This window comes from Arvicanthis niloticus, assembly GCF_011762505.2.
Source record: "Arvicanthis niloticus isolate mArvNil1 chromosome Y unlocalized genomic scaffold, mArvNil1.pat.X SUPER_Y_unloc_1, whole genome shotgun sequence".
NCBI classification, from domain to species: Eukaryota; Metazoa; Chordata; class Mammalia; order Rodentia; family Muridae; genus Arvicanthis; species Arvicanthis niloticus.
In genome coordinates, this window is record NW_023044978.1 from 394,055 (window position 1) to 417,237 (window position 23,183).

At 34.3% G+C, this 23,183-nt stretch overlaps 1 protein-coding gene across 1 annotated transcript in view; it reads right to left on the reverse strand.

Annotated features, from left to right (window-relative positions):
- Positions 1-23,183, reverse strand: part of LOC117695963 (ubiquitin carboxyl-terminal hydrolase 9Y) — a 152,662-nt gene that overhangs the window by 125,207 nt on the left and 4,272 nt on the right. Inside the window, exons 2-11 of the mRNA XM_076706136.1 lie at positions 22,441-22,582; positions 18,365-18,510; positions 16,451-16,531; positions 14,583-14,662; positions 12,040-12,152; positions 9,917-10,135; positions 2,821-2,936; positions 2,376-2,627; positions 1,882-2,017; positions 198-350 (exon numbers count right to left, since the gene is read on the reverse strand). Coding sequence (XP_076562251.1) covers positions 198-350; positions 1,882-2,017; positions 2,376-2,627; positions 2,821-2,936; positions 9,917-10,135; positions 12,040-12,152; positions 14,583-14,662; positions 16,451-16,531; positions 18,365-18,510; positions 22,441-22,536 — 1,392 coding nt within the window. The 5' untranslated portion in view covers positions 22,537-22,582. The remainder of the gene's footprint in view (positions 1-197; positions 351-1,881; positions 2,018-2,375; positions 2,628-2,820; positions 2,937-9,916; positions 10,136-12,039; positions 12,153-14,582; positions 14,663-16,450; positions 16,532-18,364; positions 18,511-22,440; positions 22,583-23,183) is intronic.

Consider the following 23,183-nt stretch of genomic DNA (forward strand, 5'->3'; position numbering starts at 1 on the left):
CTAGAACTGACCTTTAATACATGCATGTAATCATAGTATAAAAGCATAAAGGAGAAGGGAGGATGGGATAGAGGGTTCTAGGGAGAGGAAATGGGGAGAGGGGAAGATATCTGAAATGTAAATAAAATATCCAAAAAAGCTAAAAAAAAAACCCTAAATTTCATTAATGTTTTTACTATCTTAAGAAAATTACTTACCTGTGCTGCCCAGATATTATTAAGATCCTGTAAAGTCAGAGCCTTTTCTTTAATTACAAAACGAAGAATCTTCTCTAGCTTTTCCACATACTGTGGTTGATGTAGGCTATCTTGCAAGACTATGGATAAGATATTGTTTTGTTGTATCCACTCCTAAATTTAACATAGCATAAATATTTGTTTAGTTGTAGAAACTGAAAATTTTTCCAAAAGCAAAATAAAAATAGTTAAGACTTAAAAATAAGAAGTAAAATTAATGTGTGTAATGCATGTATTATATATTGCAACAAATAATTTTAAAGAATTAAATTATATATAAAATGCAACCAATATAAAGAGAACTGCTGCTTAAATGTGTAATTAGTATCTTATTTCTGACATGTAGTATTTTATTTCTGACATGTAGAGAAACTTCTAATATATGTGCTACATATTAGTAATGATATGTAAAAACAATGACATTTATATTTCAGTGTCTTAGAATATTCTTTGGGAAAATGTATTCAAATATTCTTAAAATATCACATTGATTTATAATTTTAAAAATACTTCTTCTTACTTGATGCTCCTGCATAGAGGGATGGTGACATGGGAGTGGGTGAGTGTGTGTGTGTGAGCTCCCTCATAGAGGTAGGGGTGGGTGGGATGGGGATGGGATAGTGGGCTTATAGAGGGGAAACCAGGAAGAGGAACATTTAAAATATAAACAAATAAAATAATGAATAAAAAATTTTCCCATATTAAAAAAAATCTTACTCTTGTATATCTGCAGAGAAGTGCTATTTTAGTTTGTGAACACTATGTGTGACTCTACATGACATGCTACAAAGAAGATACTTTGCAGGTATATGTAAAATCTGAATTTCAATATTTAGTTAAAGTCTTTGTCATTTTACATCAGTAAAAAAAGCCTCAAGTTTTTGTCACATTTTGGTAATTAAGACTCTTATAAGTCAGTGATTATTCTTCACAAATGTGCCATTTAATATTTGCACAAAAATCTATGTTAAGGCATTATATATATATTCACTTCAAAACCAAAATATTTGAGAACTGATTGCACAGAAAGTCAACCATTTAAAAGATCACCTTTTAAACAAGCAAGTTACCTATATTTAGAGTAATGTTTACAAAAGACACAATAAGTTACTTAACACTTCTTCCCTATTCCTTGTTTCTTATGATTTAAAAAAGTTCAGTGGTTTTAATTTTCAGATTTTACTTTTAATTGTATATGTGTGTGTGTGTGTGTGTATATATATATACACATATACACAAAAGTAAATATATATACATATATATGTATATATATGTGTATATATACACACACACATACACACGCACCCATACACACACTATATATTGCCTGTATATGTTTGTACATCATTTGTGTGTCTGTTGCCCATGGTGTGTGCTCTCTCAAAATTAGTTACAAATATCTGTGACAGTTAAAAACCAAACTAGAGTCTATTGAAAATACAGTGTGTTCTGTTTTTTCTTTTGCTGTAGAAGTAGTTGATAAATAGGGTTGCTGCCAAGTTTTGTGATTATGTCTCAAATGCTCAAGGACAGAACTGAGTCTCATAAACTATCCTCATACCTTCCAGATAAATCCATGCCCTTACAGAATAAATAGGTAAGTAGACAAATAATATGTTCATATTTTTTTTAAAAAAGAGCTTACGGCCATTTGTTCAGCGGTCAGCCACTCTTCTTCAGAATTACCATGTCGATGTGTATAATATGACACATTTGATAGTACCTTGTTAATTTCATTCAGTGCATTCATCTTTCCGTTAAAAGAAGAAATCTGTAGCAATCTATAAAAATTGCAACCAATAAACGATTTTTAATCATTTACATAAATAGCAGGGTTTTGGTGGTATATGCCTAACAATCAAACAAGCAACTCAGAAGACTGAACCAGGAGTATCACAAATTAAAAGGACTGGGCTCTACAATTAGTTCATAGCTAGCATAGACTTTGTCTCAGGCCCTCAAAACAAACAAAACATCTAAGTAAAACCAAATACAAAAAAAATCTTTAAAGGGTAGACATACAGCACTGGTAAAATAATTGCCCACCATACAAAGCCCTAGGTTCAATATGAAGTCCCAAAACATACAAAACAAAAATCTGCAGTAACAGTAACTCAAGGCAGAAAATATCTTTCTTACCTGAGTATCATTTGTAACCTAAAAATTTCTAAATTTTTAATAGTTTCTTCTTGTCCTGGAATTCTTGAAGCTAAATTTTTTAGAAATTTAATAATCATTGAAATGGCATCATTTTTTACTTCAGTCTTTGATTCTTTTTTCAGTTCTTCATTAGTTAATTTTTGTAATAATTGCGGAACTATTTCTATAACAGGAATGAAGTACTTTTTTATTGTATGTTGAGTGAGGAACTCATAGCACTGTCCAAATGGCCTGAAAATAGGAAACAAGAAAACCTTAATAATAGTCAAAAGTTCTTCTACATTCTCAAATTAGTTTCAATACTTACAGGCAAATGATGCTAAGTTGCGAAAAATACTACATTTGAAAACTAAAATTCAATAATTTCCAAGTAAATATGAACAATTTGTATATTGTACTGAAAATATTTTAAAATATAACTTACTTAATAAGAGCTGCAATTGTTTGAACATTTAATGCTGATCCACTAGTGAAACGATCATGCAAAATCTGGAAACCATTTAGTGTGCCAAATGTATTAATGAGATCCACTAACCAACCCTGTAAGTAAATAATAAGAGTTAATTCCCTCATTTAAGAAGTTACTATTTGAAGATGTTTTAAAACAGACATATGCAATTATATACTACAATACAAAATTTTTATAAAATCAGGTACATATGATTTATTTATTTATGAAGACCTAAGTGTTGTTTCGTTTTCATGCTTTTGCTCTGAGACATTATTTATTGAAACCTCATTTAGCTTATGAGTACAAATTAGGTTTTGGTTATGTATCTAAACAGTTTCTAAATTTAAGATGTAAAGTTTTAAAACTAAAAAAAGAAAAAATAAGTAAGATTATTATATTGCTTGTGTGTAAATGAAAGGAATTAGAAAATATCATCCTGAGTGAGATAACCCAGACCCAAAAGGACATGCATGCTTATTAGCCATAAAGTACAGGATACCCAAGACACACTCCACAACCCAAAGAAGTTAATAAACAGGATAAATATGTGTTTCATTTACACAATAGAGTACTACTCAGCTATCTCTCATCTCATTTAAATGCATCTCATTTAGAGGGGAGAGTAAAATAGTCATAGGAGGCAGAGGAAGGGAGGAAACTGGATGGAAGAAAGTAGGGGAAGAAAAATAGGGGTCAGGATCAGGTGTGGGCAGAGACATAAGAGAGAGTCAGAGACCCAGAAGAATGAATTGAAATCTGCAGTTGGTAGGAGTGGGGGACACAGACCAGGGGCCAGAGACCTTGGATGGGGGAGGCTCCCAGGAGTCAATGCTGGTGACCATTACTGAGACAAATAGCACTGAGGATACAAAACCTAAAGAGGCCACCCCTTGTAGCCATGCAGGGTCCCCAGTGGGTAGATAAAGACACCAACCTATCCACAAAAATTTAACCCCAAACTTTGTCCTCTCTAAAAGAAATACAGGAACAAAGAGACTGGGAGAATAACCAAACAATAACTGGCCCAATTTGAAACCCATCTGATAGGCAAACACCAATCCCTGACACTAATACTGATACTCTGTTATGCTTGCAGACAGGAGCCTATCATGGCTGTTCACTAAGAGGCTCCACTCAGCAGCTCACTGAACCAGATACAAAGATCCACATTAGACAGAACTCAGGAACTCTTATGGAAGAGTTGAGAGAAGGATTGAGGGCCCTGAAGGAAATAGCAACGCTATAAAAAGACCAACACAAGTCAAATACCTGGACCTGGAGGGGCTCTCAGAGACTGAGGCACCAACCAAAAGAGCATACATGAACTGGATCTAGGCCCCTGTACATATGTAGTAAATTGCAGCTCAGTTCTCTAAAAACTTGTGTGGGGCTGTCCCTAAGCCTGTCTGTGGAGTCAATTCACCAACAAGCCTGCCTTGTCTGCCTCAGTTAGAGAGGCCGGGCTTAACCCAAAGAGACTTGATGGGTCAGGGTTTGGAGGATATCCACGGGAGAAGGATACAGGGAATGGAGGGAGGAAACATGTGAAACAAAACAAGGGGAGGGGACAGCGATTTGAATGTAAAATGAATAAATAAATAAAGGAAAAAGGCCTGTGTAAGAAGTCAGACTTGAGAAAAATCAAATAACCCAATTTAAAAATGAGGTACAGAGCTAAAAAGAGAATTATCAACTGAGGAATCTCAAATGGCCAAGAAAAACTTTAAAAAACGTACAAGTTTTAATCATCAGGGAAATGCAAATCAAAACGACCCGAGATTCCACCTCACACCAGTCAAAATGGCTAAGATAAAAACCTCAGGTGATAGTAGATGCTGGCGAGGATGTGGAGAAAAAGGAACACTCCTCCACTGTTGGTGAGATTGCAATCACTGTGGAAATCAGTCTGGTGGTTCCTCAGAAAATTGGACATAGTACTACCTGAGAATCCAGCTATACCACTTCTGGGCATATACCTAGAAGATGCTCCAACATATAAAAAGGACACATGCTCCACTATGTGCTGGGAGCCGACTTTTAGCAGAAGGCAACTATCAGCTTTGCAGCCATCTTGAGCCATATACCCTGACATGAGACTTGGATTACAATAGCCTACAACAGCTGAGCACACTCCAATAATCTTGGTTTAGATACCTTGAGATTAAAGGTGCGTGAGATTAAAGGTGTGTGAGATTAAAGGTGTGTGACTTAAGAGTATGACTTAGAAGTGTAGAGATCAGATTTAGAGACAAGACTTAAGGGCATGATTAAAGGTGTAACCAAAAGGCGTGGCTTAGAAGTGAGACATATAAAAGGCAGAGACAGAACAGATCAGAATCAGACACATCAGACATTAGGTAGAAGACACTTGGCTCTAGAGAGAATCAGACACTTCAGACATTAGGGAGACACAAAAGAGAAGCAGACACAGCCGAGAGTAGACAGGTAGCAGGCACTTGGGAGAGAACTTGGAAAAACTCGGTAGTAGGCATTAGGCACTTAGCACTTGGAACTTGGAGGGACTAGGAGCTAGGGACTAGGCACTAGGAACTCAAGACTTAGGGCTTAGACTGAAGAATAAACGGGATTGAATTACACTCTGTCTGGTCTGCATTCTTCAAGTCCGACCTCACTCTTTCTCTCTTGCTGAACCCCAACCCTCGGACCGGAGCGGCAGCTTGGGCCGGGATACAGTGGCAGGCAAACGCAGGGCGGCCGGGCCTCAACATTTTGCTTGGGCTGTGACATTTTTTGGCCGCCCCAACGTGGGGCTAGTGTGGACCCCAACAACTATGTTCATAGAATAGATATGTTCATAGCTGCTATGTTCACAGCAGCCTTATTTATAATAGCCAGAAGCTGGAAACAACACAGATGTCCTTCAACAGAGGAATGGATACAGAAAATGTGTTTCATTTACACAATAGAGTACTACTCAGCTATTAAAAATGAGGACATCATAAATTTTGCAGGCAAATGTATAGAACTACCAAATATCATCCTGAGTGAGATAACCCAGTCTCAAAGGTTGATATGTATTCACTGGTAAGTGGGTTAGTCCAAAAGTTCAGAATGCCCATTATACAACTCACAGACTGTAGGAAGCTTAACAAGAAGGAAGGCCCAAGTGTGGATCCTTCATTCCCACTTAGTAGGGAGAACAAAATAATCACCAGAGACAGAGAAAGAGAAGGAGCAGCCTAGGTAGGAGAGAGGAGAGGAAGGGAAGAGGGAGGAGGCAGAATGAGGTATGGCAGAAGACAAAAGAGAAGCCCACAAGACCAGGAGAATGAATACAAATATATAGCAGTATGGCGTGGGGGTGAGGGGAACCTCTAGAAAGTCTTAGACATCAGAGAAGTACAAGTCTCCCAGGACCCAATGGGGAAGACCTTAGCCAAAATGCCCAACAGTGTGGAGATGGAACCTAAAGAGACCATGGTCTCCATTTGAGATATAGAGTCACCTATATATCTTCAAAATTCTTGACCCAGAGCCTAGCATGGCTGTAGTCTGAGATGCTCTACCAGCAGCTGACTAAGACACAGATTCAGATACTTATGGCCAGTCATAGCTCTGTGGTCGTGGACACCATGGAAGAGTTAGGGGAAGAACTGAAGGAATGGAAGGGAATTGCAATCTCATAGGAAGACCAACAGTGTCAACTAACCCAGATCCCTCTGAGGTCTCAGGGGCTAATTGCCAATCAAAGAGCATAAATGGCCAGGACCATGGCCCCTAGTACATAAGTAGTAGAGGACTGCCTTGTCTAGGATGCTCTTAATCATGCAGAAACCTCATGTCCCAGAGAAGGGGAATGCTAGCAGGGTGAGTCCTCTCAGAGGCAAAGGGAGGGGGGATGTGGTGAAGAACTCATAGAGGGGGAGCAAGGAACATTTGGAATGTAAATAAATAATAAAGAAGAGAAAATGGAAATACTAATAGGGAAATAACAAATAAACAACAGAAACTAATTTCTGCATTTAAATAGAAAGGGGCCTAAAGGGAAGGTTCAGTCAGCAAAATGCTACCAGGCAAAATAGGAAATCCCATTTGAATCCCTAATACTAATCCAAGTGACTGTATATGAAGCAATGATGGGGCTTGATGGTCACTTGTCTAGCCAATCATTGACCTCAAGGTTCAATGATAGCTATCCTATCTAAAAAATTAAGATGAAGTGCAACTTAGAAAAGATAATTAACACTGACCTATAACCTTACTGGACATGAATATATACAAACCCAGCTCCACTAAGAGAAACACTCCATATCCCTATCCCCCACACCAAAAAACCCCCACAAATAACTGAGACACTAAATAATGCTAAATAAAAAGTAAATTCTTAAAGAATAAATTAGCTAATTTATAAGCTAGTGCTTATTTTAGGAGCAAAAATCTAAATGAAGTTTAAAAATCTAGTTTAAATATTGCTTCATTTAAAAATAAAGTTACTAATGTTTTCCCCACATTTTGTAGTTATAGTTATAAGCTGTTAATGTTTAAAATTTGTTTAAAATTATAAAATATTATTATTAATGAAAGAAAGTAAGATTACAAAATCTGTACCAATTATAACTTTCTAGAAACTTTGAAAATTGGTCAAATATACAATAAAGTAAACAATCAAGAAAAAAACCCTAAATCTAATGGAGAAATAATTTTGCAATAATTTAATCAATTTGAAGAAAATAAAGGTCTACCCACTAGTTTCCACTAAAGAAATTGTATTGTATATAACCTGTCTAGAGGCTATTTGAGCTGAGGTACTAACTTTTAGGCTTGGGAAAAGTAAGATAAGTCATGGGAAAGATTATGTGAAAACATTATGAGAACTACAGACCATACTACTGAAACAAACTATTTAATAAAATGTATAAAAAATAAGGTACTCAAGCAAGCTGGAGTAGGGCCTTAAAAGGAATTTAAAAAATTGAAAAGCAACTGTGCACATAGAGAAAAGAAATAGTAAAAGAAAAGGCTCAATTTTCAACAAATGATAGACTTCTGGAAAACATATTCCTTTCAAATTAATAAAATCAGACAGACTTATCTGAAAAGTATTAGTATCAAGCACTCTCCAAGAGCTATGAAAAATATGAACAAAGATCTGAAGGTAACCAGAAAAAATCTACAAGCAAATTGAGTATACCAGTAAGGACAAAACTTTAAAAAATTAATTCAATTATTTTGTAGATAAAAATATAAATATATTCAAAATATATTGTCTAACAGAAAGGCATATTTAGTAACTGGAAATTCAAAATGCATGATTTTAATCCTTAAAGTAAAAAAGAAAAAGCTGTATAGAAACAAAGGTATTTATGAATCACTAGGGAAAAAATAAACAATATAAACTCCAAGAAAATGAAGACAGAGTTTCTATGAATACTACATAAAACCTTCCACTTCAAGAAAAAAAATATCAATCTAAAAAGCCCCATAAAATCCAAAAAGCCCCATAAAATCCAAAAAGAACATAAAGGACAACTCATATGCCAAATCTGAAGCCAAATCTAATTTTGGGCATAAGAAGTTCTACAGAAAAAAATGATATAAGTGCCAAGGATAAGTAGCTGAGGACTGCCTTTCTGGCCTCAGAGGGAAAGAATATGTCTAATCCTGTAGAGACTTGAGGCACCAAGGTAGGCACCCTGTCAGAAGCAAAGGGGAGAATGACAGTGGGTGGGAAAAAACTGAAAGGGGCTGACTAGGAGGGAGGGCATCTTTTGTGATGTAAATAAATAAATGAATTAACTAATAAAAATAATAATTGAAGTAACAATATACAGATCAATAAATTTGATAAACTGAATGAAAAATGAACTTCTATGATTATACAAACTAATCTTTTACTAGGAAAAATTACTAAACTAATAATTGAAACTCTTAACAGCTAGGTCTATGTTGACAAATACCTGTAATTCTACCACTTATATAGAGTGAAGACAAGACAATTCAAAAATCAAGCCCATCACTAGTTGACAGTGCATCATCAGCCCTGGTTGTAAGAAACCTTGTCTACATCAAAACAACCAAGACTCAAGACACATGCTCTCTAAGAGCAATCATATTTCAACATCCAAGTATCAATGTGATTTATCACACTAATAAAATAAAAAACAGAAAAGCAAATATAAAAGTTTCTACTGATGTAAAAATAGCAACCAGCAAAATTAATTTATGTGAAAAAATACACAAGAAACTTCTTCAACATAAAAAAGATCGAACTACAAAAGAACCAAAACTAATGTAATACTCAATGGTAAAACATAAAATGTTTTGATTAGATACAACTACTTTTACACTTCATGTTCAATATAACTTAGAAATCTAAGTTAAAGATATTGTAAAAGGAGAAGTATTCAGTTAAAAAGAAAAATATGCACTGATTTGCTACTGATATAAAGGTACTATTATCATTTTGTTTTCCTTCTCATATTTATTCTGAGTAGTACATGTTCACATACTAAAACTATGTTATTCTTTGTAATATTTTTAAAAATTATTGGTTATTTTATAAAGTTAAATTGGATTTGGAATACCAAAACTAAGAAACTGTTAAATGTTCATATTCTTATTGGTGTTTGAATACCAATGCAGTGTTTTTTTTTTTTTTTTAGATGTTCTGATGCACAAGTATGTTTTCCTTTTCTTGCTTCATGAAAATGTTACAATTTTTACTAGTATAAAGCAGAACTTCTATTTCAAGTTAAGGATGAAATAAAAGGCTACTTAATCCAACATTCAGAGGTTGATGAACACTATGATTTCAAATTGTGATTACTGCCTAATAACGTGTGTTTCATGAAAGAAAAACTGAATTTTTTTTTCTTTTTATTCAAGAAAGCTTCTCTGTGTAGCTCTGGCTGTCCTGAAATTTGCTTTGTAGACCAGGCTGACCTGAAACTCAGCAATGTGTTTGCCTCTGCCTCCTGAGTACTGGGATTAAGGCATATATATGACACTACTATCCAGCAAAACTAGGAATTTAAATGTAAATTTACTTTATCTATAACCAATGCCAGAAAAGTTAATACAGAATTTTTAAAAGAATAAATGGACATACTTTTGGTGAATGTAGGTCTGGAGAACAGGCAAAGAGTTCGTCTTCAGGAAACTGAACACTTGAGGACACTGATTCACATGGACGTGCACCATTACAGACATGAAATTTGCAGTGAGGATTTAATGCCATTGCTAGAAGTTCTAGAAATGGAAACCAGTCCTGAGACAATTTGGCCACACAAAGCTCCACTAGGCGATGGGTATTTTTAATAATACACTTCTGTTAAACAAATAATAAGTAAGAAGAGATTATAATTTCATATACAGAAAATTTTATTCTTGTTAATAATTTTTCTTTTCCAAATTGTCTTATTTTCTACATTAATACTATGAATAAAATAACATTCATTAAATTAATATTTAATTTACTGTACAGTTTCATATTTCAGAACCATTTGTAAACTTAGCATTAAAAAATAGACCAAGAGTTCAAGGCAGGGCAGACTACAAACTCAGTCTAAGACCAGACTAAAAATTATATTTTTTTTTTTGTTGTTGTTGTTTTTGGCCTTTTTGTTTGTTCATTTTCCACGACAGGGTTTCTCTGTGTAGCTCTGGCTGTGTACTTATTTTATAAATTAGCCTGGCTTCAAACTTACAGAGATTTGCCTGCCTATGCTTCTCAAATGCTGGAATTAGGCATGTACTGCCCAGCTATAAAATAATTTATTTTTAATCTGAGATAATGTTTCTAATTATTTTTAGACAAAAGGTTGTTTATAACTATACATTTAGTTTATAAGATACATGCAACAATATTTTCTCACTATGGTATTTTATATTCCTCACATAATAATTTTAAAACCTGAACACATTCATTGCCCATTACAAAGGAAATTTGCAATCTAAACTGCAATTCGGAGGTCACACATTACTTTCAAAATGTGCATACATATATATTCGTACATTCATGTATACATACATATTACACAGACACAAATACATGCCTTGGTCATTTTTGGTAATATTTAAGTTAAATTCCATCCATAAAATTATGTATGTTTCACAACTTCTGATTAATTGCATTTTATAAATATCTGCTTTGCCATTCAGTAATTTATTAAAAAGGTATATACATTATCATTAGAAAATTTAATTCTTAGAATGGATCAATAGTTGTTTAATTTTTTTGTTCCATGAGTCTTCACATTTACTTTTGCTGAGTAAAGCTAAGATCCACCTCAGAACACAAAATTTTGTTTCCACTTTATCAGTGTCAAAACTAAAATTTGAATTTCCAAAATGTGTGAGTACTGATCTGTGGTTTACATTTCACAGGGGAAGTTAACTTTTTATCTTTTAGGACCAGTGTAAATCTTTGTAAGTTTATTTATACATTTAAACTGTTATTGTATTGTATCATTTAGTGTTCCAGCTATACATTATTTATTTAGCGTTCCTGCTATGTTTTATTTCCCCTTTCTAGATATGTATTTTTAAAAATAAACATAGTAGTGGATAACTGTTAGAATCAATAGCATCACAAATCTGGTAAATTATACTGTTAGAAGACATTTAAATTTGGGGTAGCACGTTTTAGAAACCAAGGCTTGTACTTAAAACTCCAAGCAAGCTCTTTCTAAAAGAAACTTAGAGTAAAGGTTTTTAAATATGTCAGGTGATGCAGATTCATGTAATGTTTTGCTAAGACAAACTCACAAGAACCATGCACATCATGTTTGGACAGAGTATAAATAGGACTCAATGGACAATAATGGTGCACTTCCATAACTAGCGTTAATGCTTCATTGTTCTTTCCATCTCCTGGCATCCTGTGTCTGCTCTTGGTCACTTCCATTGGCTAGTGCTGATATGGATAAGGACTGGTGATTTTGGAGACTGAAACTGTCCCCCAAAGTACTTCTAAACAGGTCCACATCCATTTGTCCTATTTACCATCTTTCTTCCCTACGTTTGGACAGTGGGCTAGAAGGGAGTTTGAAGTGTTTAAAAACCATTATTAAAAGTAGGTTTTAAAAAAATCTAAGCAAAAAAAGTATGTCTAACAGAAATATCTAACAGAAGCTCCTCATTCTATTGTTATTCAAAACATCAGTAATATTTTCCAAACAGATTCATAAAAAATAACATTTAAAACAAGTTTCCATCAAATACAAAACTCACGTGAACTTCAAACTTCCATCCACTCACTGCCTCATCCATAAGGATTTTAGTAAAAGACACAGTTAAAACATCTCGAAAAAAACGCTGGCATGCTTCGCTTTTAGCATCAAGGCCTAAGAGGAAGTAAAATAAATAAAAAATAAACAAGATTGAAGGAACCAAAGGGGTTTGTAACCCCATAGGAAGAACAACAATATCAACTAACTGGACCCCCCCAAAGTTCCCACAGACTAAAACCACCATCCAAAGAGTACACATGGAGAGACCCATGGCTCCAGCTACATATGTAATGGGGGATGCCTTCTCTGGCATCACTGGGAGGGGATGTGCTTGGGCCTGTGGAGACTTGATACTCTAGAGAAGGGGGATGCTAGAGGGTTAGGTGGGAGTGGGTAGGTGGGTGGGTAAGCACTCTCTTTAGAGGTAAAGGGGAGACGGTATGGGTTGGAGGGTTCATGTAAATGTTTATTTACATTTATTTGAAATGTAAATAAAATAATTAAAAAAATCTATTTTCAAGTAAAAAGATAAACAAGATAAAAATGTTTCTCTGACCAAGTATGTGACTACAAACTACACAATATTATAATCTGGTATGATTTCTAATCCATGAAGAATATTGTGGTGTATACAAGAAAACAGCATTACCATAAAATTGAAAAAGAAAAAATTTAGAAAAAACAAAAACTATATAAAAATCATATCAAATCAAATAACTGGAACAATTGGAAATGTTTTAAAACATACTGTATCTTAACATATTCTGATGTCACTTAAACCCAAAGCTCTAAAAAGAAGTCACCTCTACTTCACATGATCTCCAAAATAACGATAAGCCCTTATAAACTGAATGTGAATCAGTATTAAATATCATTTAGGTTTTGTTCATTTTACACTATTCTAGAACATGCTCTATATATACGTGACATCTTCTGGATTAAGATCTGCCTACTGATCTATCTAGCCAGATAGAAAATGAATGTACTATTTTTGCAGAGATGCAAGTTCAATTCTCAACACTCATACCAGTGATTCACAACACTTGTAACTCTAGCTCCAAGGCTACAACTTCTTCTGGCCTTCATGAATACCTGTAGGCACATGTACATACCCCTATATAGACGTACATGGATACATTCAATTAAAAATAAAAATGAATTTTAAAAGGTCATAGAGACATTACAAGACACCAAAGATATTTTAATGTGCATACTCATTTCAAGGTCTTGATAAATGTCCTTTAATCCCAGCACTCAGGAGGCAAAGGCAGATATGCATTATTTCTTAGTTCAAAGCCATCCTAGTCTACAGAGTGAGCTCTAGGGCAGCCAGGGTTATACAGAGAAACCTTAGAGGGAAAGGGAGAGGGAGATGGAGATGTAAGGAGAAGGGCAGGGGAAGAGGGCAAGGAAGAGGGAGAAGGAGGTGAAGGGTAAGGTAGAGGGAGAGGGAGGAAGGAGGGGGAGGGAGGAGAGGGTAAGGGAGAAAAGAGGATGGGAGGGAGAGAAGGAAGGAGGAGGGAGAGAGAGGTAGAAAGGGGAGAGGGGAAGAGAGAAGGGAGGGGGAGAGGGGAAGAGGGATGGAGGAGGGGAAGAGAGAAGAGGAGAGAAGTCTATTACACATAATATTTGATAAAGAGATTTTAAAAAAACCTATCCTTTCTGGAATCCAGGTAGTAACATGCATAATTTACTAACAAGCTGAGTGTGAGCCATTGATTCATATAAAAATAATCTGTGGACAACACTTAGCTTGGATTTTCTCCCCTGCAGTCATTACTACACAACATATAAATTTAGTATAGTAACTCCAGATGGCATCACTTATAATTTTAAGAAGGCTATGAGACATACTTGGGTGAAAATACGTTGCTAAAGTTGACACAGATGTCTAAGTAGATAGGCTATGAATAAAGCTAACCTCTGTTAATATGTGCATGTGACTGCAGATGTCCATGCAAGGAAAGAATAACTTGTAGACCTAGAGAGAGTTACAATTGTTCATAGTGTGATAACCTGGGAAGTCTGTTTTTGTCAATATTAATTCTGGTGGATGAAAAAGATGGTACTACTGCCACATAAAGAAACACCAGGTTTCTACAGGTACACTCCCACCCCACCCCCCACATCCCCACCCCACACTTCAATCTTTTTCTACAAGTCCAATTGTTAGCCCCCTCCTAGTCTGCCCTCTGACAGTTCCTCATCCCACTCTTGCCTCCCCCAGCTCCATTCCCATCTCCAAGAGGATGTCCCTACCCCATCACCACCCTGCCAGGCCTCTTCACTCCCTGGGGCCTCAAGTCTTTTGAGGGTTAGGTGCATCTTCTCTCACTAGGCCAGACCAGGCAGTACTCAACTGAACTCTTGCTCTCAGTGAGTGAATGTCCATGCATATAAATCTAGCCTATCAAAAAGGTTATTGATATTTACTGTAATTGTAAATATTTAATTTTGTATGGAAAAACAACCAAAGCCTTCAAAAACACTATATTATATAAAAGAGCATGTATGCTTTAAAAAGTTAATGTATGTGAAACTCACCTTTTTTAGTAAGATCAATAGAAGCTTCTAACAGTACTTCTAATTCCCCCTTTGGCAAAACAGGAACCACCCATCGGGGCCTAATAAATATTGTAAAATATAATTATTGTTCAAACACTATTCAAACAGTGTTATTACAGGTTACTTATTTTACTAGAAAAAAATATAACAAATGACAAACATAATTTCCAAATTATATTCACCACATTTTAAGGAAAAATGTTACCAAGTGATATCCTTTTGTAGCATTAAAGATATACACTATATCTACATGCAGAGTTTTATATCAAGTATGACATAGCAGTAAGAAATCACTAGGCATGCTTAACAAGACTAAAAATTAAACTGCCAAAAATTAAACTGCTAATACCTGTAGCTAAAAAGGAACGTGTTCTCTTAAAATTAAAATTTATATTTTTACAGTGTAAAAATAAAACATTTTTAATTTTCATGACATAGATGAAACTTTGAAATGAGTGCCCACATTCCCCATATTCCCCAACTCTTTCTGAAGATTTATTTGCAAAACTATTAAGTCTACTATAAGTCTATTATCTTAAGTAAATGTCTATACCTCAAAACAAACTGAGTCTTGCTTTTTTGGTTTTTTTTTTTGGCTTTTTTGTTTGTTTGTTTTCAAGACAGGGTTTCTATGTGTAGCCCTGGCTGTCCTGAAACTCAGAAATCCACCTGCCTTTGCCTCCCAAGTGCTGGGATTAAAGTGTAAACCACCACTGGCTGGCTTTAAACTGAGCTTTTAAAATGTGCTTGTTTATATTAAGTTAATGAAAAAGCTAGCATACCATACTATTATTGCTATATTTACAAAAGAACATCAGCTTTCTATAAATAAAATGACTGACCAACCCACTACTACCCAGAAAATACTTTTTCTGGTATCTCCTAGGTGCTACACAATGAGCTAGAAAAAGTATAAAATAAAAACTAATGATACATCATTTTATTTTTTGGATATTTTATTCATTAACATTTCAGATGTCATCCCCTTTCCCCATTTCCACTCCCTAGAAACCCTCTATACCATCCTTCCTCTTCCTTTTTACTTTTATACCATTTTGATTACATGGAAGTATTAAGGTCAGTTCTAGGTTAAGTGTCTAGCAATATAATAGATACTAATAGTCAAGGACAATCAAGATAATAAACACAAATAGTCAAACAACAAGCAATGCAATAAACAAAACTCCCTGAACACTCCTGTGATCACTGTTTCTAAGGGCTTATCAGGATGACTCAATTATCGGAGTCTACTTCCCTGTCCTAGCCCAAAGGCATTTTCATGTCTGATGCCCACTTTCTTGTTCTAGCCTGAAATTTAGATTCCTGTCTGAAATTACTTCTTTTGTTCTAGCCTAAGATTTAGATTCTTCCCTGAAATTACTTCTTTGTTCTAGCCTAATGTTAGATTACTGTCTGAAGCCTATTTCCTTGTCCTTGTCCCATGTCAGACTCTTGCCAAGCAGCCCCAAAGGCTCTCCACCTCTCCCCCTTTTTTATTTCATAAACAAGACTGAGCCTCTCTTAGGTCATTCTGATAAGAATGCCTTTCTTATCCATCATGGAATATGCATTATCAAAAGCAATGCACCTCTAACTTAGGCTGGTAAGGCTCTGTGCAGAATCTGACCTATCCTTCGGTTGCCAGCCTCTTAAATGAATAATTCTGTCTGGGGGGGGGGGTCCATTTTCAATTTCAAGCTATGTACTTTGGCTGTGAACATAGTGATGTTAAAGGCATGCTTTAACACAATGGGCAGGAATAAAAGTATTCCCAGGACAAAAAGGGCTAGTATGATCAAGCTATAATTGCCATTCTTGAAGCTATTGACCAAAATAGAAATACTGACCTCAGGCCATGGGTAATTTTATCTGCAGTATCTTCCGCATCAACGCTCAGCAGAGCAGCACTCTTTAAATTCATAAGCTCACTATACAAAGTTAAAACATCCAAAGAGGTGTTAGAATTATGCCAAATATACTACAAGTGTTTTTAAACTTTTTCCTAATTATAATGACTACCATTGTAAATTTCAGGAATAACACAAATCCAATAGTATTTGGCATGACACTTGAGATGACTCCTTACCCTTAAATTCTGAACTTCGTTCCAATTATTTGAATAAAGAGCATCAATCTGTTGTTCCAAATGCCTATCTAAATCCTCTTGTATATTCAGCACATTAGTAACATTTTTTTTGCTAAATGATTAACAAAAGTAGCTGTTTTAACTTCTTTGTCAAAGCAATTGCAGAAGCAGTGGTGGTAGCAATTAATGTAATTAAAGCTGTTATGCCAGCAATAATCAAGCCCACTACCTCTTTACTTCTGCTTAAAGCCTGACTCATTTCTTCCAGGACTTGGAAGCTTTTTTTCAGAATACCAAGGTTCTATGATACTCATGGCACTAAAACCATAGCTGGTTGGTAGACCTCCATAATAGACATGCCAGGTTTCAACACACTAACACAATTACAAAGTGTACAATCAATGCAACTTACATTAAATACTTAATATGTCATTTTAAATAAGTTTAATAAAATTATATTATTGAACTGAAGAATTGTTTAAAATTTCCTATTTGAACTGAAGAATTGTTTAAATTTTACTATTAATGATTCAGCTAATAGTATATCATAGTTCTTCAATCGTTTATGAAAAATAATCCTAAACAGCAATAAGAGAGACTAAAAGAGACAAAAGGACAGACTTGCAAAGTCTTTCAATTTTCCTGTTCCTGGTATTGCTCACATTAGGAAGAAATAGGATTAAAGGAAGTATACAGAACTGAGAATGTGGCATAGTCCCCTCAGGGTAACAGGTATACACAGAAATGTGTTTAAGATAGAGCTGGAGAGTTGCCTTAGTAGTTAAAAGCAATGGCTGCCCTACCATATTCCCAGGATTGAGTACCAGGACCTACATGGAGGCTCACAGACATATCTAATCATAATGCTACAGAATCAGATGCTCATTTCTGGTCTCCTCAGACTGTACACTTATAATACACAGGCAAAGTACCCATTTACATAACATAAATATGAATATATCTTTTTAAAAAGAAAGAAACATGTTGAAGAGAATCTGAGGTTTTTGTTATATGTTGCCTTCTCCCATCATAAAATCCATCAAGGATATTTGAAGTCTTTTGCCATGAAATTTATTCCTTAATGTATAACAGGATAAAATATTCGATGCTGGCATCTATCTTCTTACTAGCCAATCCTCAGCAATCAGTGATATTTGAAGATGTAATCATGAGATATGTAACTGTAGAACTCTGAATTTTATATTAAAACGAGAAAAGAGGCATATTTTCTCAATCAAGGGAAGACTTAAGCAGTAAGGACTGGTAAAGAGTGCATCACAAAAGTAAAAAAAAAATACGCGCAACAACTTGAAAGAATATTCATAATAAAAGCAAACATTCCTCAAACTATGCTGGGTAGACAAGAAAGGTGAATTCCTTATCTTTCAATATGTCTGACAAAGATAATTTATGAGACATGTCAAGTGTAGTTTCTTTTTTTTATAGTCATGTATATTTTGCTAGTATAATAAATATACTAAAATAGTACAAGTGCCACGAAACCAAAAAAGAGACTATTATAGGCATAATGTGTGTGTGTGTGTGTAAAGGGAAAACCAGAGAATAAAACTGCTCAAAATAGTGTGATTCACTGTCCCTTCCTCTTTCTTTAATTAAATATCAGTTAACTTTCAAGCAATTATATCCATTAACATAAAGAGGAAAATAAATGCACCTGTTAATCATGTCTTCTAACTTTGCCAGGTCAGCATGAGGAAATGAAGGATCTTCTTCTTCATGCTGTGGTGGAGCATCACCTTGGCCTTGTTCATCTGGAGGAGTTGCTGGAGAATTCTCATTGGAAGAATCAGATGATGAGATCTTAATTAAAAGTTAAAAATCCCAGACTTAACTATCTATAAACACATGTATAGCACTTAGCAATTTACATATCAGTTTCATACTTGTAAAATTATCTGATATACACTATCTCTATGAATTTAAAGAACTGTAGTATTACTGCTGCTCTCTGGCCACCTTTTGACTAGCATGGAGGCATTTTTCCACGGATTAAAAATAATAATTACGATATAGCACTACATTAACAAAGTCAAATTACAGATACCATTTTTAAAATTTACTACTAAAATAAATATAACTGTACTTAATTTCAATTATAAAGCTTTCAGAGGTACATATGTCACCACACAAATTATGAAATTATTAGCCGTGCAGTGGTGGCGCACGCCTTTAATCCCAGCATTTGGGAGGCAGAGGCAGGCAGATTTCTGAGTTCAAGGCCAACCTGGTCTACAGTGTGAATTCCAGGACAGCCAGAGCTACACAGAGAAAGCCTGTCTCAAAAAACAAAAAAATTTATGATATTATTAATTAGAAACAATAACAGTTATCAATGGCAATGTTAAGAAATACAATATTTTTAAAAAGAAATGAGATAGTTATGCTCAGTAATCAATTCTTATATGTTAACTAGAGAGACAGGCAGCACAATTAATATTAGCTCAAAATACACTGCAATGCTAGGTTATATTAAGTGTAGTCTGCATATTCTCCAAAACTTAACAAATTTGATTTTTAGACTTGTGAAAGACAAAAGTTTAAAGTGGAATAGGGAGAATCAAGTTTTCTGGCATTCAAACAAAACAGTTTATTAAGTGAGAGACAGGAGTCACAGAATAAGGAAAATATCCTAAAACTCGTGATCTAATAGAATAAACAATTCATGGAAATAGGGTGATAGCTCATAAGTAGTGTACTTGTATAATAATGCATGATGCTATAAAGTTTGAGCCCAGTACTTTGAAGCCCAAACAGGAAAAACAGAATGGGCTATTCTATTTTATCTTTCTCTATTTTAATGTTCATAAGTAAATTAAAATCCCCAACACAACTCTGTCCAGAAAAAAAAACCAAATCTATTAATTGGTCATTTAACATTTCTATACTTAAAGTAACTATTAAACAGTCAAGGCTGTATTAAATTAACAGAGGAAAAATAAAAATAAAATAGGTTTATAGAATAATTCATTAAGTAGATACTTAAACTGTTCTAAATGTAAAATGAAAATAAAAATTTCTAAAGTTAAAACTTAAAGAAAATTTAAAAAATAGGACAAAAGAACATAAATGAATAAAAACTGGTATCAAAAAATGATAGTGGTATGTGATTTACACCTGTAATTCTTGTAATGAACAAGTAGAGGCTGAGAGATTGAGTTTCTCGGCTACTTTCTGCTACATATTGAGTTTAAGGCTAGTAAATTACATGAAGACTACCAATGGAAAAATAATGCCACTCCAAAACACATATAAAAGGCAATATGAGAAAGAAACAAAGCAATCAGAAATACAAAGTAACTTAATTATATAGCCAGTAACATGACAGAAAACCTAAAGCTACATAAGACACAAACCATTTAAATATAAGAATTGGAAGTAATATTTGAATTCTAGTCCAATTATATCATATGCTTGGAAATGAATAATTCATTCCCCCAAAATGTGACATGCTTAACAAACTGAAAATCAACAATTCTTAAAACCACTAAGAATTCTGATCACAAATAAGTAAAACTGTTGTCTTCAAAACCCTGACAAAATAACAACTTAACTAGTTGTAGTGTCATACCCTTTAAAGTAGAGGCAGAAGGATGTTGAGAGCCAGGTCAGGTAATACTATATAGTAGGACACTTTTTAAAATAAATACATTATAACGTGTGCAGAGAAAAGGGTAAATTTATCAAGATACAATGGTTACATACATATCAATCAAACTTTCAAATTGTTAATTATATACAAAAAATAGTGTTCTGAAATAAGAAACTGTCCATTAAAGCAGGCATAAGCTTCAATGCTCTATTTTAATAATGAACAAGTCAGTCCAAAGTTCAAAACAAAAAGGGTGTTCTTACACTGTAAAATTATTTAAATCAAATGAAATATAAAGAATACAGCAGAATATACCTTCTTACCCAGGAGCATGAACATTTATTAGAATATGTTGTGTCACACACACACCCCACAAGTAGACATACAAAAATATATTCTATGACATATTTAAGACAAGTCATAGAATGTTTCTTTTCAGAATAACATGAAATCAAAGTAAAGAAAGAAAACTGGCAAAATTATAAGTGAAATAGAAATGAAATGATACCTGAAGCAGTCTATAAACCAAAGGAGAAATAATGAAAATTAGGATATCAGAAGCCAGTAAAAAATAAAGAATACATAAAAGTTTATAAAATGGAGCAAAACCACTCTGAAGCAAGATGTAATACATTTTAAAATCTTACATAAAAATAACTAACCTTTTTCTAAGAGAAGCAAGTAAGTCACAGCTAGCACAAAAATTAAAAAACAAAAGCAAAGTAGCAAAACCCTTATATACAAGACAAAAAACCCTCCAATTCCAGCTCTTTATAACCAATGTTATACCTGAGATCATGGTTAAAGATAGTAAATAGCACTAGGGAATGTAAAAGCTCATGAGCAAAAACTCAACTAGAATATTGAGAATAAACACTGTTTTATTTTCCTCAAAACAAACCATCATTGCATCAAAAAATGTTAAAGAATTTGTTTTCACATAGTATTTTCATGTTTCATGTTTCTACAAATCTCAAGGCATACTGAAGAGTTTAGGTGTGGGAGAAAGGAAATAAGTAAGAACAGAAACAAATTAACATTGTCCTAACAATACCATATCAATAGCAGAGATTATCAACTAATCAATCTATGTTTGAAATGTTAAGGGTTCTAACGGACAAAAAAGTCAAGATGAGAAAAATATGTAACCCAAAATGGAAATTTTTAAAAAGAAATAAAATGTTACAGATAAAAACTATAACAAGAATGAAGGAAAACATGGATGGGATCATTTAGTAGACCAGCCTTCCAACACAAAAAAAGAAAAAAAAGCGGAGTTAAAAATGTTAATAATAAAACACAGAAACACGACTTAAATATGACTTCTATTGTGAATTGTTTTATTAGACATGAGTGTGTATGTAAAGACACTATTGCTGTTGCCAAGAGGCACTTGCTGACTGGAACCTGGTGTGGCTGTTACCTTTGAGGTTCTGCCAGGACCTGACCAATAACAGATGTGGATACTCAAAGCCAACTATCAAAGGCCAACCATCAGAATAAGCTTGGGGAGCCCAGTGGTAAGCTAGTGGAAGGACTGGAGGAACTGAGGGGGATTGCAACCCTACAGGAAGAACAATGTCAGCTGGCTGGACCACTCAGTGCTCCTGGGGAGCATATCACCAATCAAGGAGTGTACAGGGAGGAATTCCTGACTCCAGACACTTATGTAGCAGAGTATTGTCTGACATCAGTGGGAGGGGAGGCCCTTGATCCTATAGAGATTTGATGCCCCAGTGTAGGAGATGCTGGAGCAGTGGGGTAACAGTGGGTGGGGCAGCACCCTCATAGGCAAAGGGGGGTACTAATGGGTAGAGAGTTGTGGAGGGGAAGAAGGATATCATTTGAGATGTAAAAGATGGGAATGATTAATAAAAAAGAAGTAACAACAAAACAAAGTAACAAAAAAATTCAGATGTAGCTTTGCCTCACTTCTAAAAGTTTTGCTTTTCCTAAGGTAAAAAATTGTTATATAACAATTCATAGATTTTTTTAAATAAACAGATTTGTGAATATCATGATTAAATTTGTACCATATTAATTTTTACTAATTTACTAATTACTGTAATTAACCAATTATTCAGAATATAATCCAATTTTTCACATTCTATAGTACCTAAAACAACATACTGTAATCTTACCTGGTTCTGTTGGAAAGAAGTCTGAGGCTGTCCATCAGGAGCCTGTCCCTGACTCTCATTCTCTCCTACTGGAGAGCCACGAGTTGTGATTGTCATGATCAAAGGTCAGACCTTTTTTAGTTTGTCTGTTTATGCATTTGTCCTAAGAGAAGAAATTATAGTCTATTTATAAGAAATAAAGTATTACTATATGCTAGCCCCTAAAATCTCTAATTTAAGAACAAACAATCATATACAAATTATTTTAACCAAACCTAGGAAAATAATGGAGAAAGTAAATAAGGAATTATTTCAACTTTAACATGAATTCCAAATTTAACCAGGTCTCTACTATCAATAATAAAGAATTATAAAAATGAGACAAAGGCAAAGTATAATTTCAGTAATACTTTAAATCACCTTGATAGGTTCACATTATTATACTAGCAGTTCTACTAAGAATACAAGTCTTGACAGTTCTTAAATTGAAGGCAATGTATATCAACTACAATTCTCACAGGATTATAGTTTATTTATGTAACATGAAATATTACAATAACATGAAAATATTGATTTTAAAGTTACAATAATACTTAGTCCAAAGATTTCTGAAATTAAAATCCTCTGGTGTTCTTTTAAAGAATTTTAATGAAATTTAGGTCTGGCCTGGATAGGACTAGACCAAATACCTAAGGCCTATAAGTTGACATTTCTTGGATATATCCTTGAAAATAAAGTGTTTCATCAAATAGAAAATCAAGTTT